The sequence below is a fragment of the Alosa sapidissima genome, chromosome 5, assembly GCF_018492685.1.
Source record: "Alosa sapidissima isolate fAloSap1 chromosome 5, fAloSap1.pri, whole genome shotgun sequence".
Lineage (NCBI taxonomy): Eukaryota > Metazoa > Chordata > Actinopteri > Clupeiformes > Clupeidae > Alosa > Alosa sapidissima.
Window position 1 is genome coordinate 31351950 of NC_055961.1, and position 13059 is coordinate 31365008.

General features: G+C 49.0%; 1 protein-coding gene across 7 annotated transcripts in view; it reads right to left on the reverse strand.

Moving 5' to 3' along the window:
- mtmr4 (myotubularin related protein 4) overlaps window positions 1-13059 on the reverse strand; it is a 61135-nt gene that overhangs the window by 5959 nt on the left and 42117 nt on the right. For 4 of the 7 annotated variants that reach the window (XM_042093460.1, XM_042093462.1, XM_042093457.1 and 1 more), the window contains exons 5-15: window positions 11420-11449; window positions 10737-10819; window positions 7843-8009; window positions 7444-7540; window positions 5485-5598; window positions 4916-5130; window positions 3218-3346; window positions 2523-2634; window positions 1590-1785; window positions 1076-1261; window positions 440-610 (exon numbers count right to left, since the gene is read on the reverse strand). In XM_042093460.1, coding sequence (XP_041949394.1) covers window positions 440-610; window positions 1076-1261; window positions 1590-1785; window positions 2523-2634; window positions 3218-3346; window positions 4916-5130; window positions 5485-5598; window positions 7444-7540; window positions 7843-8009; window positions 10737-10819; window positions 11420-11449 — 1500 coding nt within the window. Of the gene's footprint in view, window positions 1-439; window positions 611-1075; window positions 1262-1589; window positions 1786-2522; window positions 2635-3217; window positions 3347-4915; window positions 5131-5484; window positions 5599-7443; window positions 7541-7842; window positions 8010-10736; window positions 10820-11419; window positions 11450-12798; window positions 13055-13059 lie in introns of those variants that run through there. The other 3 variants (XM_042093459.1, XM_042093458.1, XM_042093463.1) reach the window with 2 other exon arrangements.

The following is a 13059-nucleotide window of genomic DNA, read 5'->3' on the forward strand; positions in this document are numbered from 1 at the left end:
TCATGGGGTGAGGCCCTATCCCCCAGTAAGGTCACATTCATAACAGGTTTAAGCATAACGTGACCCACTGGGCTTAAAAAAAACACTAGAAAAGGTGGGGTGCCGGGGCTTAAAGGGGGAATTATGCCTGGCCTTTTCTGATCCATTCATGTGTCAGACTGGAATGCTAACTGTCAGACAGCCAGACACGCCAGACACCTGACCCCGCGACCTCCAGCGCCTAGCCACACTTAGCATAAATATTAATAGCATTTTAGCCTTATCCTCAACCGTCAGGTCAGCTTATGACCTGAAATAGCAGTACAGGCCATTAGAAAAAACTAAAAACGTGGTGAACAAAGTGCATGCTCTGCCCACTGGTCAGCATTTGTTTTCAGTACAAAAGAATTGATCAATCGTTGCCAGTTTATTAAGAGAAGGCCATGGCAGGGGACTGTACCATGTCATGACTGGGTATGTAGAGAAAGTTCTGGAAGTTCTTGTTGCCGGTGCGGAGCAGGGACCAGACGGAGCAGGTGCGCTTGTAGATGTTGCGGGCCTCCCTCTCGCGAGCGTTGTTGCACAGGAACGTGCCGTACAGACACGAGTATGTGTGCTGCACCAGTTTCACCTGCCAGCACAAACAGCTTATTCAGAGCTCACACACACAGAAACACACAAACAGCACTAACACACATACAACTAACACCTGCAACAGACAGCCCCCCCCTCTCCCCCCCACCCACATACACACACACACAATAAAACACCACATAAGAGCATGAACATAATACATTCAATTCAGAATTAGTTGTCTGTATATAAGGCATATAAGACTAAATACATCTGCAACAAGACATATATCTTACATTCATATACATATAGTACATGTATAGATACACATTCTGCATTTACACTAATCCATAAATAATCCCCCCAAACCTGACTTCAGAAGTATGGATATGTGGCCTGACAGAGATGATCAGATAAGAATCTGGCAGGTGAACTGCATTGTTCAGACACAACAGTGGAAACGTGTTTATAGGGTGTTTGTTTGTGTGTGTGTGTGTGTGTGTGGGGGGGGGACGGGACTGACCAGGAAGGCCTCGTTGAACTCAAACAGGCACGGGAACTGCTTGAGCAGCTGGTGCACGCAGTCCAGCCACTGCAGGAAGACGGGGCACTGCTCGCTCACGTCGTCGGCGTTCTCCTGGTGCCCGCAGCGGTCGCCAAACTTGTGGCCGAAGTCCAGCCACTCCGTCTCCACCAGCACCTGGAAACCCTGCACAGGAAGAAAGGACGCGTCACATGGCATTTAGACAAATAGTTCCATTAAGCAGAAGTACATCATGTATATTGGATTGAAACAGTTCGTCCAACATCATTGACTAAAGCTATTTGGCCAAAGTTATTGGAAGGACACTCAATAATGAGTCAGGAACATGAAAATCGTTTGGTCATAATCTATTGCCAAGTTATCATACGAGAGTGGCTGAAATAGAAAAGTTATTATACAAAAGTGCAAACTATACAAAACTTTGTAACTGTGTTTATTGAGTCATTGTATAAAAGTGTCTGAAACAGAAAAGGCCGGTTGGACGAGTCTTCACCTCCATGGTCCTGTAGAAGGGGTCCAGGAGGATCTTGGCGAGGGCGGCGATCTGCGGCGTGCGGTCCCAGCCGTCCGAGCAGTGCACCAGCACTGGCCGGCCATCCCTCTCCACCGCAGAGCACACCAGAGTGGCTGCCTTCAGCATGACGGACAGGTGCTGCAGCCAACGGGTGCTCTCCAGGGCCGAGAGCCAGCTAGAAAAGGAGGAAACACACCCAAGTGGACAAATATAAGACACGGCCAGCCAAGGGGAGCCATCTTTTCCATTTCTGACCCAAAGACTCTCGGACTGAGACAAACAAGGTGTCATGAGTTGGAGCTGTAAGTCAGAGTTCAGCAGAGAACCTGTGACCTAGATAGTGGATTGACACGGCTATCTGGGTCAGGGTGTGCTTTTTATAGAGCTGGAGAGCGCCGCGCGCGCCGCGCCGCTAACACTGGACGGGGAAAGGGCAGTGCGAGGATCACTTTACTCTGCTGACATCACCCACCCTGGTGCAGCACCGCACACAAGAATGCTGACAACACACACACTACAACACCACAGCATATGTAGATCCACCCATACATACGCATACTACATCCAGACACACACACACACACACACACCCATGACTACAACACCACAGCATATGTAAACATGCCCACACACATGCATACTATATCCACAGACCCCCCCACCCACACACACACAAACGACTACAACAACACAACATATGTAGACCCCACACACATACGACATCCACAGACACACACACACACACACACACACACAGTGTGCAAAGACATGCAGCCCCACACACGCACACATGACTGGACAGCCGGGAAGGCCATCAGCAGAGCGAGGAATGTGTCTAGAGATCCCTGGGCGGTTGTCTGAGGGTGGGAGGTGGTGAGGATGTGACAGGAAAGGTCAGCAGGATCCACTTACTTGCCAGGATCCGGGATCTGACTGCACACCGTCCGCAGAGCCTGGAAGCTGTTCCTGATGGAGTGGATGTTTGCCATGCCCATGAACATAACCTCACAGTTAGGGTAGTACTCTGTGAGGAGACACACACACACACACGTTATAGAAGGGGGTTTTGACACTTGACATTCAATACGTGTAAACAGTCATGCTAAGAGATGACAAGGCAATTTTTAAAAATAGCATCTCTTGTGAAAGAGTGCTGGATGTTTTCACAGGCTACTGTATGTGGACTGGGATTCGTTACACATTTTAGGTTGTGCTCAAGTTTTGCTTGTGTTTGAGAGACAGAGTACAGAGATAACGACAGAGAGATGAAAAGAGACAGGGGAGGTGGCGACCCCAACCCCACCCATCCGCCATTCAGAAGGTGACTCTTGTATCGCTGCGTCTCTGATGTTTGGAAAAAGAAAAGAGCGCTTGGTGTTGCAGATGTGACAGGGGAGATAAGGATGATAATAACACGGGACAGAGTGGAGAGGCCGACTAATCCCACCCCCCACCCCAAACTGCAGGGGCCCAGAGTCTGACTAATACCCCCCCACCACACCCCAAACTGCAGGGCCCAGAGTCTGACTAATACCCCCCCACCACACCCCAAACTGCAGGGGCCCAGAGTCTGACTAATACCCCCCCACAGGATGCCAGGTACCGACCTTCACACTCGCAGCCGCCCCCCTTGGCACGGTTGGCCACCGCGGCTGTGTAGGAGCGGGCATCGAGGATCAGCAGCTTCTGTGGTGCAACGTTGGCATCGGGGCCTGGGCAAACAGTCAACGAGGAATCTGAGAGAGGGAGAGAAGGAGAGATAGAAAGAGAGAGGGAGGAGGAGAGGGAGAGAGAGAGGAGGGAGGAGGAGGAGAGATAAAATGGAAAACATTAGCAGTGTGATAGATAGTGCTAGCGTAGGCCGTCCAGTGGGGAAAATCAATAGGGCTCCTGATGACCGCTGCAGCACTCCTGGCGCCACGGCGATATGCAGACACATCTCATTGAATTAAGGGGGGGGGGGGGGGGGGGGCTGTGGCTGGTCCTCTGGAGTCCATTCTGGGACAGCATGGGCATTAGAGCTAAATGGGGCCATTCCCCAGGGCACGTTAGGGGGACCTCAGGGTGGAAAACTATGGAGGACCTGACTCACCATCTGGGTTCTCCTATAACTTCAAACTGATTACGTTATAGAAAACTTGGTACACTGTAGGACATTCACTTTCAACCACAATATTCAACACTGTGAGTGTTTCTACCATTGGGTCCACCCAGACATGCCTGTAATAGCTGTAAAAGTATTGTGTGTTGATTGAGACATTCCAGGACATCACATTTAAGATATTTAAGTCCCAGTGTGTGTGGGTTTGGGGTCCCAAACTGAAACACTGTTTGTATGTGCCTCTAAACCGGGCTTCCAGTGAAGCTCTGCGCCTATTAGCGCCAGCCAACTTCCTGTCTGAGCTCACTATTCGGGTTGCATGGAAATTTCTGGAAGCCTGTCTGTTGCCAAGACCACCAGCCTCATTGCTATTCAAGACAGAGGGAGAAGACAGAAGAATAGTGAGTGAGTGGAAGTGTGTGTGTGTGTGTGTTTGTGTGTGTGTGGGGGGGGGGTGTGTGGTTGTGAGAGAGAGAGAAAGAGAGAATTGAACGAGAGACAGAAAGAGAGAAAGAGACAGAGAGAGAGAGAAAGACTTCCTCCCAACCATAGCCTCACATTCTTGGCCACCAACATGCAAACAAGGTGGCGAACAAAAGAGCCACTGCCACCCGACCCTCATGCATCCGGTCCAAATGGGAGATCCTTTATCTGTGGCTCCACTGATGCGCATGAGGGTGATATATGTGTGTGTGTGTGTGTGTGTGTGTGTGTGAATCTTAACAAGAAACTAATTAAAGATGGCATTTCCCCCTAAAACGGCTCAATGTAGCATAATATCTGATTGTGTTGGCTATTGTCATACAGGTACAAAATTATTTTAATTGGTGTCTTGTCTCCATCCGGGGATGACAGACTGAATTGGACCAGCTGGGCTGTGGTGTTGAAAAGAGAGAGAGAGAGAGAGAGAGATGGAGAGAGAGAGACGCTCTGCTTCTCTGGGTTGTTCTTTATTACTATTGGGCCATTTCACACTATGCAAAATGATAAGTCATGATTTACATGGCATCTTTTGGACTGACCAAGAGTGTATTAGTTATTTTTCATTTCTATTGTCTCTATGTTGTTACGTTATCCTAAACACACTTTTATGGATCGAGAGTATCTAAGCTACACAGTAGTGATGGATGAAAAAAGCAGGAGCGGAGGGCTTTTTTGAAGTAGTCTCATGTGAGCTAATCTTATGGTACTGTAGCTAGCTCACCGAAGTCACCATCAGAGCTGTCGGGGCCGTCTCCCCTGGCTTTGCTGCTGCTGCTGCTGCTGCTGCTGAGGGCCCCAAGTCCCCGGTTGCCGCGGTCCAGCATGCAGGCCTTGGCGATGGAGGTGACCAGGTACTCGTCGTCCGTGTTCCTCCAACCCCACCAGCTGATCTCGGGCTGGCTGCAGCGGGCGATCACTGCCCCATTCCTCTGGTGTCTGGAGTGGGAGGGAGGGTTTACTGATGTAAACATGTGCTGTACTAGAGCAGAGCCTGACCAGGTAGACTAGTGATAAGGGTTTGACCCATTTTTGTCCCAATGCAGTCATTGGCCATCTGCTGCATTAGTGAGTCAACAAGAAATATAGGTATATATATTTCCACACATTCAACATTGTTTCCAAATTAAAAGAAATGGCATTTTGGGCTCTTCTATGATCAGCATGAGGAGCACTTAAAAACAGCACAGTAGTGTACATGACCAGGTGTAATGACGTGTGCTAAAACCCTAGCGTTGACATATTCAACGACCAAGTATATAGGAATGTGTGTGTGTGTGTGCAATGCAGTACCTGTACACCACAACAGGGATCCTCTTCCAGGAGCGGAAGGAAGCCACACTCTCCAGCTCCTTATCTGTGATCCACACGGGAACCAGCAGCTTCTGAGGATAGCTGGAGCACAGCCTGGGAGAGGGGAGGAGAGGGGAGAGGAGGAGAGGAGGACAGGAGGAGGGAAGGACGAGAGGAGAGGGGAGAGGAGGGGAGGAGAGGAGGACAGGAGGAGGGGAGGATGAGAGGGGAGAGGAGGAGAGGAGAGGCGAGGGGAGAGGAGGAGAGGAGAGGCGAGGGGAGAGGAGAGGAAGAGGAGGAGAGGAGAGGGGAGGAGAGAGGGGAGGGGAGAGGAGGAAAGAAAAGGAGAAGAGAGGAGGACAACTTAATCATACCGAGGAAAGAACAGGTTCCACATCATACAAGAATAATAAAGTCAACCATATATAGGTGTCACAGTGTCCTATGAGTCATCTTCTGGAAACATCTGAAGTGTTTCCATTGATATGGCACCTGTGCTAAATATATCAGGATTACACTTCAATAGCCCACATGCATTTTAAATACATTATCACACAATCTATAGCTTTAGCTACCCACCCACATTTAAATGCTTGTGTGCCAACTCTGATTAACTCTCTGACTGGGTCATTGATTTGCCTTGTGCCTTGTGCTCTCTCTACTCTCTACCTGTCTTCTGTCACCTGAGCGTAATGACACCGGACACCGCAGGGCTCCAGATTAGACCCATGGCAGACCGATCCCTTGTTTCTCTCCCAACACTCAAGTCACTGACCGCCTTAAGTTTGTTATGTCAGAGCTGGGAGTATCTGGCTGGTGTAAGTGTGTGTGTGTGTGTGTGTGCAAATGCTCTTGGTGTGAGCCGTTTTAGCCAGTGTGTATGTGTGTGTGTGCGTGTGTGTGTTTGTGTGTGAGAGAGAGTGTGTGTGTGTGTGTGAGAGAGAGAGAGTGTGTGTGTGTGAGAGAGAGAGAGAGAGTGTGTGTGTGAGAGAGAGAGTGTGTGTGTGTGTGTGCGGTGCTCTCAATGTGAGGTGTTATAGTCAGCATGTGTGTTTGCGGGCGGTCTTGGTGTGGGGTATTGTGGCCTGTGTGTTTGCGGGGTTCTCTTGGCGTGAGGTGTGGTGGCCTGTGTGTGTGTGCGGGGTGTTGTGACTCAGCCATATAAGTGGGAGCCCCAGCTGGTTTAATAAAGCCCGTTTCTCCAGGCCTGCCTCACTCACTCGTCCCCCGCAGGGACCCTTCCTCTCTTGGGACGCACCCCCTGCTGATGGGTTGAGAGTACACCCCGGTGTGTGTATGTATGCGTGTCTCAGTGTTTAAGTTCCAATGTCTGTCTGTCTGTGTGTGTGTGTGTGTGTGTGTGTGTGTGTGTGTGTGTGTGTGTGTGTGTGTTCCAGCATGTGTCTGTCGGTAATTAGCGGTGTATGTGTCATAGTAGCGAGATCAATGCGTCTATTCATTCATATGAGTCATTAGTATACACCTTTGCTTGTGCTTGCGTGGGAGTGTGTAGCGCCTTCAGCGCCACTGAAAACACATTCAATTAGAGACTTAAAAGCCACCACTGCCACCAATAACACAACTCCTTCTTTGCATTCACCACCTTTGACTTGCTCTCTTCACTAGTCCAGTACAATAAGCAACAATGCCAACGCCAACCAGTTAGCCTATAGCTAAAAGGGAGCTATGGGCTACTTGGTCTTACCCACTTCCAGTGAATTATGCTAAGCTAGGCTAACTAGGCTAATGTGTGAGACTGGGTTTTTGCACACACAGGGAAGAGAAGAGTAGTCTATGCGTCCTCTGATCTAACTGGGGTATGCGACAAATAAGCTTATTTCCCAAAAAGTTGTCTCCACATGTCCAGTGGAGTCCAGGTCGAGAAGAGAGGGTAGGACAAGACGAGGGTGTAGCGCACACAGTGCATTTAAACAGTCCTGACCACGGAGCATGACGTACTTGTAGTTGCTGTTGAGGTCAGATATTCGCCAGGCATTCTGCATGTCGTAGCCCATTCTCTTCACCTCCACGTCCAGTCTCTGAAGAACATGGTCTCCTGATGGAAAAGACACACAGAGAGTGAGTGGAGTGCCACAGGTCTCATGAACCAAGTCTGAACTTGAATAAGACAAAAAGGCAAGCTGAAGAGTCGGCAGAGGCGTAAAATGTGGACTACAGATGAGCTAGAGACTAGGGTGGAGGTGCTACTGAATGCATTGTGGGAAATGACCGTATACAACGAAGGACAGCGTAAACTTAGTTGAAAGTGCCTTCATGTCTTCAGAGCAGTAGTACCCCACCTCATTGCTGTCCGTGTTGTCCACAGTCATTGGTTTGTGTGTACGTGGTGCGTCTTACCTGGGCGACACAGGTGCAGGTGCTGGTCCTCGTCATCGGCGCTGCCCCCGAGGCACCAGGCGTGGTAGGCCAGGGCGAACAGGTCCTCCATCCGTGACGGGTGAGCTATGGCACGGTTCAGCCGCTTCAGCCATTCCTGGCACTGCTTAAACGTAGAGAAGTGGCACCTGGGGGGACGCAGGGAGGGTCAAAAAAATGATGCATTTTGGAGAGGGGTGACAGAAATAACAACATGAATAAATCATTCTCTTCTAGTCAGAGGCAGTTGCAAGCAGAGAGAGAGAAAGAGAGCGAGCGAGCGAGCGAGAGACAGCCAACACGACTGACTGATTGACTGACTGAAGTAATGGTGTCTGTCAAACAGCAGCCTTTCAAATGCTAACCAGTGAACGACAAAGTAAACACCTCATCAATCAGACTTTCCACTCACTCCATCTACCTCTCTTTCTCCCTCTCTCTCACACACACACTCACACACACACTCACACACACACACACACACATGATCTACATTACTGACGATTCTGAGAGCACATAATCATTTTCTCCCACACACTTCATTTGCTACAATAACAAGAAAAACGAGCCGCTGCTGCCAGACTCTCCAAAAGCCTAAACTGAATCGGCTTCTGTGTGTGCGGGGTGGGAAACGTCCGCTCGGCCTCACCCGCCCGCCCAAACAATAATCTTTAGCCAGCGGGCCTGACGTCGTCTTTTCCCCCCAAACGCATGCTCTTTGGTGGAGACCAACAACAATGGGGCCTTTCTGCAGAGAGTGGAAAGGTGGCAGGCGTTCAGGAGTGTTGTCATGGGCTGTTGTGAAGCTCGAGTGCTACTGGCGAGCTACGCTGTGCCGCGGCAGAGAGTGCACGCTCAGCGTATCAAAGGCAGGCGGCCATCATAAAAACCGAGCGTGGTGTGGGCCGGATAAACCGCTTTTACAGAGAACGTGAGAATAGCGCCTGGTGGGAGCGTTTATCGACACTCATTAAACAGGAGACTGGACGTTACTGTGGGGGTGTGGCGGTGGAAGCAATTAACATGGAGAGTATCAGCGATGAATGCATAGAGCAGGATGTAAGTGAATTGCGTATGTGAGAATGAGTATGAGTAAATGAATGAGTGAGTGAGTATGTGTGAGAGTGAGTATGTGTGTGAGTGAGTATGTGTGTGTGAGTGAGTGAGTATGTGTGAGTGAGTATGTGTGAGAGTGAGTATGTGTGAGTGAGTATGTGTGAGAGTGAGTATGTGTGAGAGTGAGTATGTGTGAGAGTGAGTATGTGTGAGAGTGAGTATGTGTGAGAGTGAGTATGTGTGAGAGTGAGTATGTGTGAGAGTGAGTATGTGTGAGAGTGAGTATGTGTGAGAGTGAGTATGTGTGAGTGAGTATGTGTGAGAGTGAGTATGTGTGAGTGAGTGTGAGAGTGAGTATGTGTGAGTGAGTGTGAGAGTGAGTATGTGTGAGTGAGTGTGAGAGTGAGTATGTGTGAGTGAGTGAGTGAGTGAGTGAGTGAGTGAGTGAGTGAGTGAGTGAGTAAGTGAGTGAGTATGTGTGAGAGTGAGTATGTGTGAGTGAGTGTGAGTGAGTATGTGTGAGTGAGTATGTGTGAGAGTGAGTATGTGTGTGTGAGTGAGTGAGTAAGTGAGTGAGTATGTGTGAGAGTGAGTATGTGTGAGTGAGTGTGAGTGAGTATGTGTGAGTGAGTGTGAGTGAGTGAGTGTGAGTGAGTATGTGTGTGTGAGTATGTGTGTGTGAGTGAGTATGTGTGAGTGAGTGAGTATGTGTGAGTGAATGAGTATGTGTGAGTGAGTGAGTGAATGAGTATGTGTGAGTGAGTGAGTATGTGTGAGTGAGTGAGTATGTGTGTGTGAGTGAGTGAGTATGTGTGTGTGAGTGAGTGAGTATGTGTGAGTGAGTGAGTATGTGTGAGTGAGTGAGTATGTGTGAGTGAGTGAGTATGTGTGAGTGAGTGAGTATGTGTGTGTGAGTGAGTGAGTATGTGTGTGTGAGTGAGTATGTGTGAGTGAGTGAGTATGTGTGAGTGAGTGAGTATGTGTGAGTGAGTGAGTATGTGTGAGTGAGTGAGTATGTGTGAGTGAGTGAGTGAGTATGTGTGAGTGAGTGAGTGAGTATGTGTGAGTGAGTGAGTGAGTATGTGTGAGTGAGTGTGAGTGAGAAAGAGTGAGTGAGTGAGTGTGAATGTGTAACTGAGTATGTGTGGGTGAGTGAGTGAGTGAGTGAGTGAGTATGTGTGTATGTGTGTGTGAGTGAGTGAGTAAGTGAGTGAGTGAGTGAGTGAGTGAGTATGTGTGAGTGAATGAGTATGTGTGAGTGAGTGAATGAGTATGTGTGTGTGAGTGAGTGAGTATGTGTGAGTGAGTGAGTATGTGTGAGTGAGTGAGTACGTGTGAGTGAGTGAGTATGTGTGTATGTGTGTGTGAGTGAGTGAGTAAGTGAGTGAGTGAGTGAGTAAGTGAGTGAGAATGTGTGAGTGAGTGAATGAGTATGTGTGTGTGAGTGAGTGAGTGAGTACGTGTGAGTGAGTGAGTACGTGTGAGTGAGTACGTGTGAGTGAGTATGTGTGAGTGAGTATGTGTGAGTGAGTGAGTGAGTGAATGTGTAACTGAGTATGTGTGGGTGAGTGAGTGTGTAAATGTGTAACTGAGTATGTGTGGGTGAGTGAGTGTGTAAATGTGTGAGTGAGTGAGTGTGTAAATGTGTGAGTGAGTGAGTGAGTGAGTGAGTGTGAGTGAGTGAGCATGTGTGAGTGAGTCCTTGAGTGAGTTTAATGGGGAGAAAGAGAAACAGACAGAATGAGATCATGTAGCTGCATGAGTGAGCAATTTGTGTGTGTGTGTGTGTGTGTGTGTGTGTGTGTGTGTGTGTCAGCTACCTGACAACTTTGGAGTCCTTGCAGATGATGTGCAGCTGGAACATATCTCTGCTCTCCACGTTCTCAATCAGCCGCAGAGGCACCTGAGGAAACACATTTACACATTCAATCAGATGAGCATATAAACAAACATACAAACAACAACAACAACAACAGCAGCAGCAGCAGCAGCAACAACAACAACAACAACATCACTCCAACAGAACTCCGCTGCTTTATAAGGACCAACACAGATCATAACCATAACAGTGTCAGTTTACCAAATCACTGCAAAGGGTTAAGAGTCTAATGCAACACACCTCCTACCTCATAACTGGCAGGAACATATAATTACAGGAACATAGTGCCAGAGTGGCTGACAGTGACACTTACACACAAACCAACTACTGTTATAAGTGTGATGAAACAGGCAGCATTGCATACATTATCCATCTACACAAAACTCAAAAAGATTACCCAAATTCCCAAAAAACAGCACAAACGCAACTTCCAGGGAGGCTGAGCTTTGATTGGAAAGTAGCTACAAATCAATTTTTGCAGAGGCTGAGACAAGCGGGCGCTGAAAGGGGATACATTATAATTTTACACAGAGGAAGAGAGGGTGCCCTTTAATCAGAGAGCGTTTGGAAAGGAGAGGGGGTGAATATGAGGGGAGTGAAGGGTGGGGGGTGTAGAGTACTCACAGAAATCTCATTGTCCACACCTGGGTATGTCTACAACACAGAGACACCAGGGACACAGAGAGAGAGAGAGAGAGAGAGAGAGAGAGAGAGAGAGACACAGACAGAGACAAAGAGGGGAGAGAGGAAAAGGAAATGGAGAGATGACTCCGTGGAGAACAGAAAAAAAAACAGAACAGAGTGAAGGATAAAAAGGAAAGAAAAGTAAAACTGTGCCGGCTGAGAAGTAAAAAGAAAAGCAGTAAAATGTGAACAGAAATGAACATGTTAAGCAGAGTGAGGAGTGCAGCCCAGTGAATGTAAAACAGGAGCACAACAGAACACAACACAACAGCAGAGAAGAATGCCAGAGGGAGAGAGAGATCACAGAGAGGCTGTGGAGGAATGGAGGAGAGGAGAGGAGTAGAGGCCTACACCATGTGAAGAGAGCTTTAGGAAGGAAGCAAGGAACAGGCAATGGACAACGCACACCACACCACACCACACCACACCACACCGCACAGACACACACACACACACAGGGCTTTCCATTTCATCTCAGTGAGCCCGCTGTGGCGGTGAGGTGAGGAAAGGCTGGGTCAGGCCAGGCTGGCGAGGTCAGTCCAGGGCAGGATGGCGCCATGAGGTGGCCGAGGGACACGTGGGGCCCTGGGGGATGCCAGCGCCCAGCAGGGGACACATACGCCCCCTGGCATCTCCGCTGATGCCACACTCGGACCGCTGCTGCGGCCACGCTGACTGGACAAGCCTGGTCAGCCTCACACTGCAGCACAGCTGTCATCGGAGCAGTGGCGTCACAGCGATATATTTAGCCCAACTGCTCTCTACGACTAGCACCATTAAGAGTGCGGCTGGCTCAGTATTGTAGATTTCCTATCTGCGTCACTGTAACTGCAGTATGAAATACAATTTAAGATGCTGGGAGAAAGTAATTCGGTTAAGATGCAATCCCCCCCCCCCCCCATCACCAGAGCAGCCAGTCCTGTTTGAATGAATGCCCTGTTTGTTTGTGTGTGTGTGTGTGTGTGTGTGTGTGTTGGAGATTGTGACGATGGCTTGGGTACACATCTCCTTAGTTCCCCTAATGTCACTCAGGCCTTTTTAGTGCTTCACAGGCACCAGCTTTGAGTGCAGAGGAGAACACTTCAGCACAGCTGACTCACATCCAAGTAGGCATGAAGGGCTCTAGTGTCTGGGAGAGGGACTATAGGATCGGGCACACAGTGCGCTCCTGAGAGGGCTTATCTGGGCTGGCCTGTACTGTATAGTGGGTGCTGGTGTGATGACAAGGCATGGGAGCGTCTGTGCTGACGTGCATCGGACCATGTGGGAAAACTTAACCCTGTAGATGAGATATGCAGGAGACACACACACACATGAACCCTCATGTTTTGGCCTCCATGGCTGGATAAGGCCTACCGAACCCACTGCCCCCTATGAACCGAGTAACTCCGTCTATGACCATGATTGGGCTGTCTTCTGCCTCAATTTGGCCTTCCAAGTGTGATTCTCTAGAAGTGATGTAGTTCTCGGTCCTTTTTGCATTCTAAGTGTAGTTCTGTTGAAGTGACGCTGCCCTTCTTTGGACAAAGTCAGAAAAGTCACAGAGCAGAGACACTCATGTCTTTGACCAGTGCCCAGTC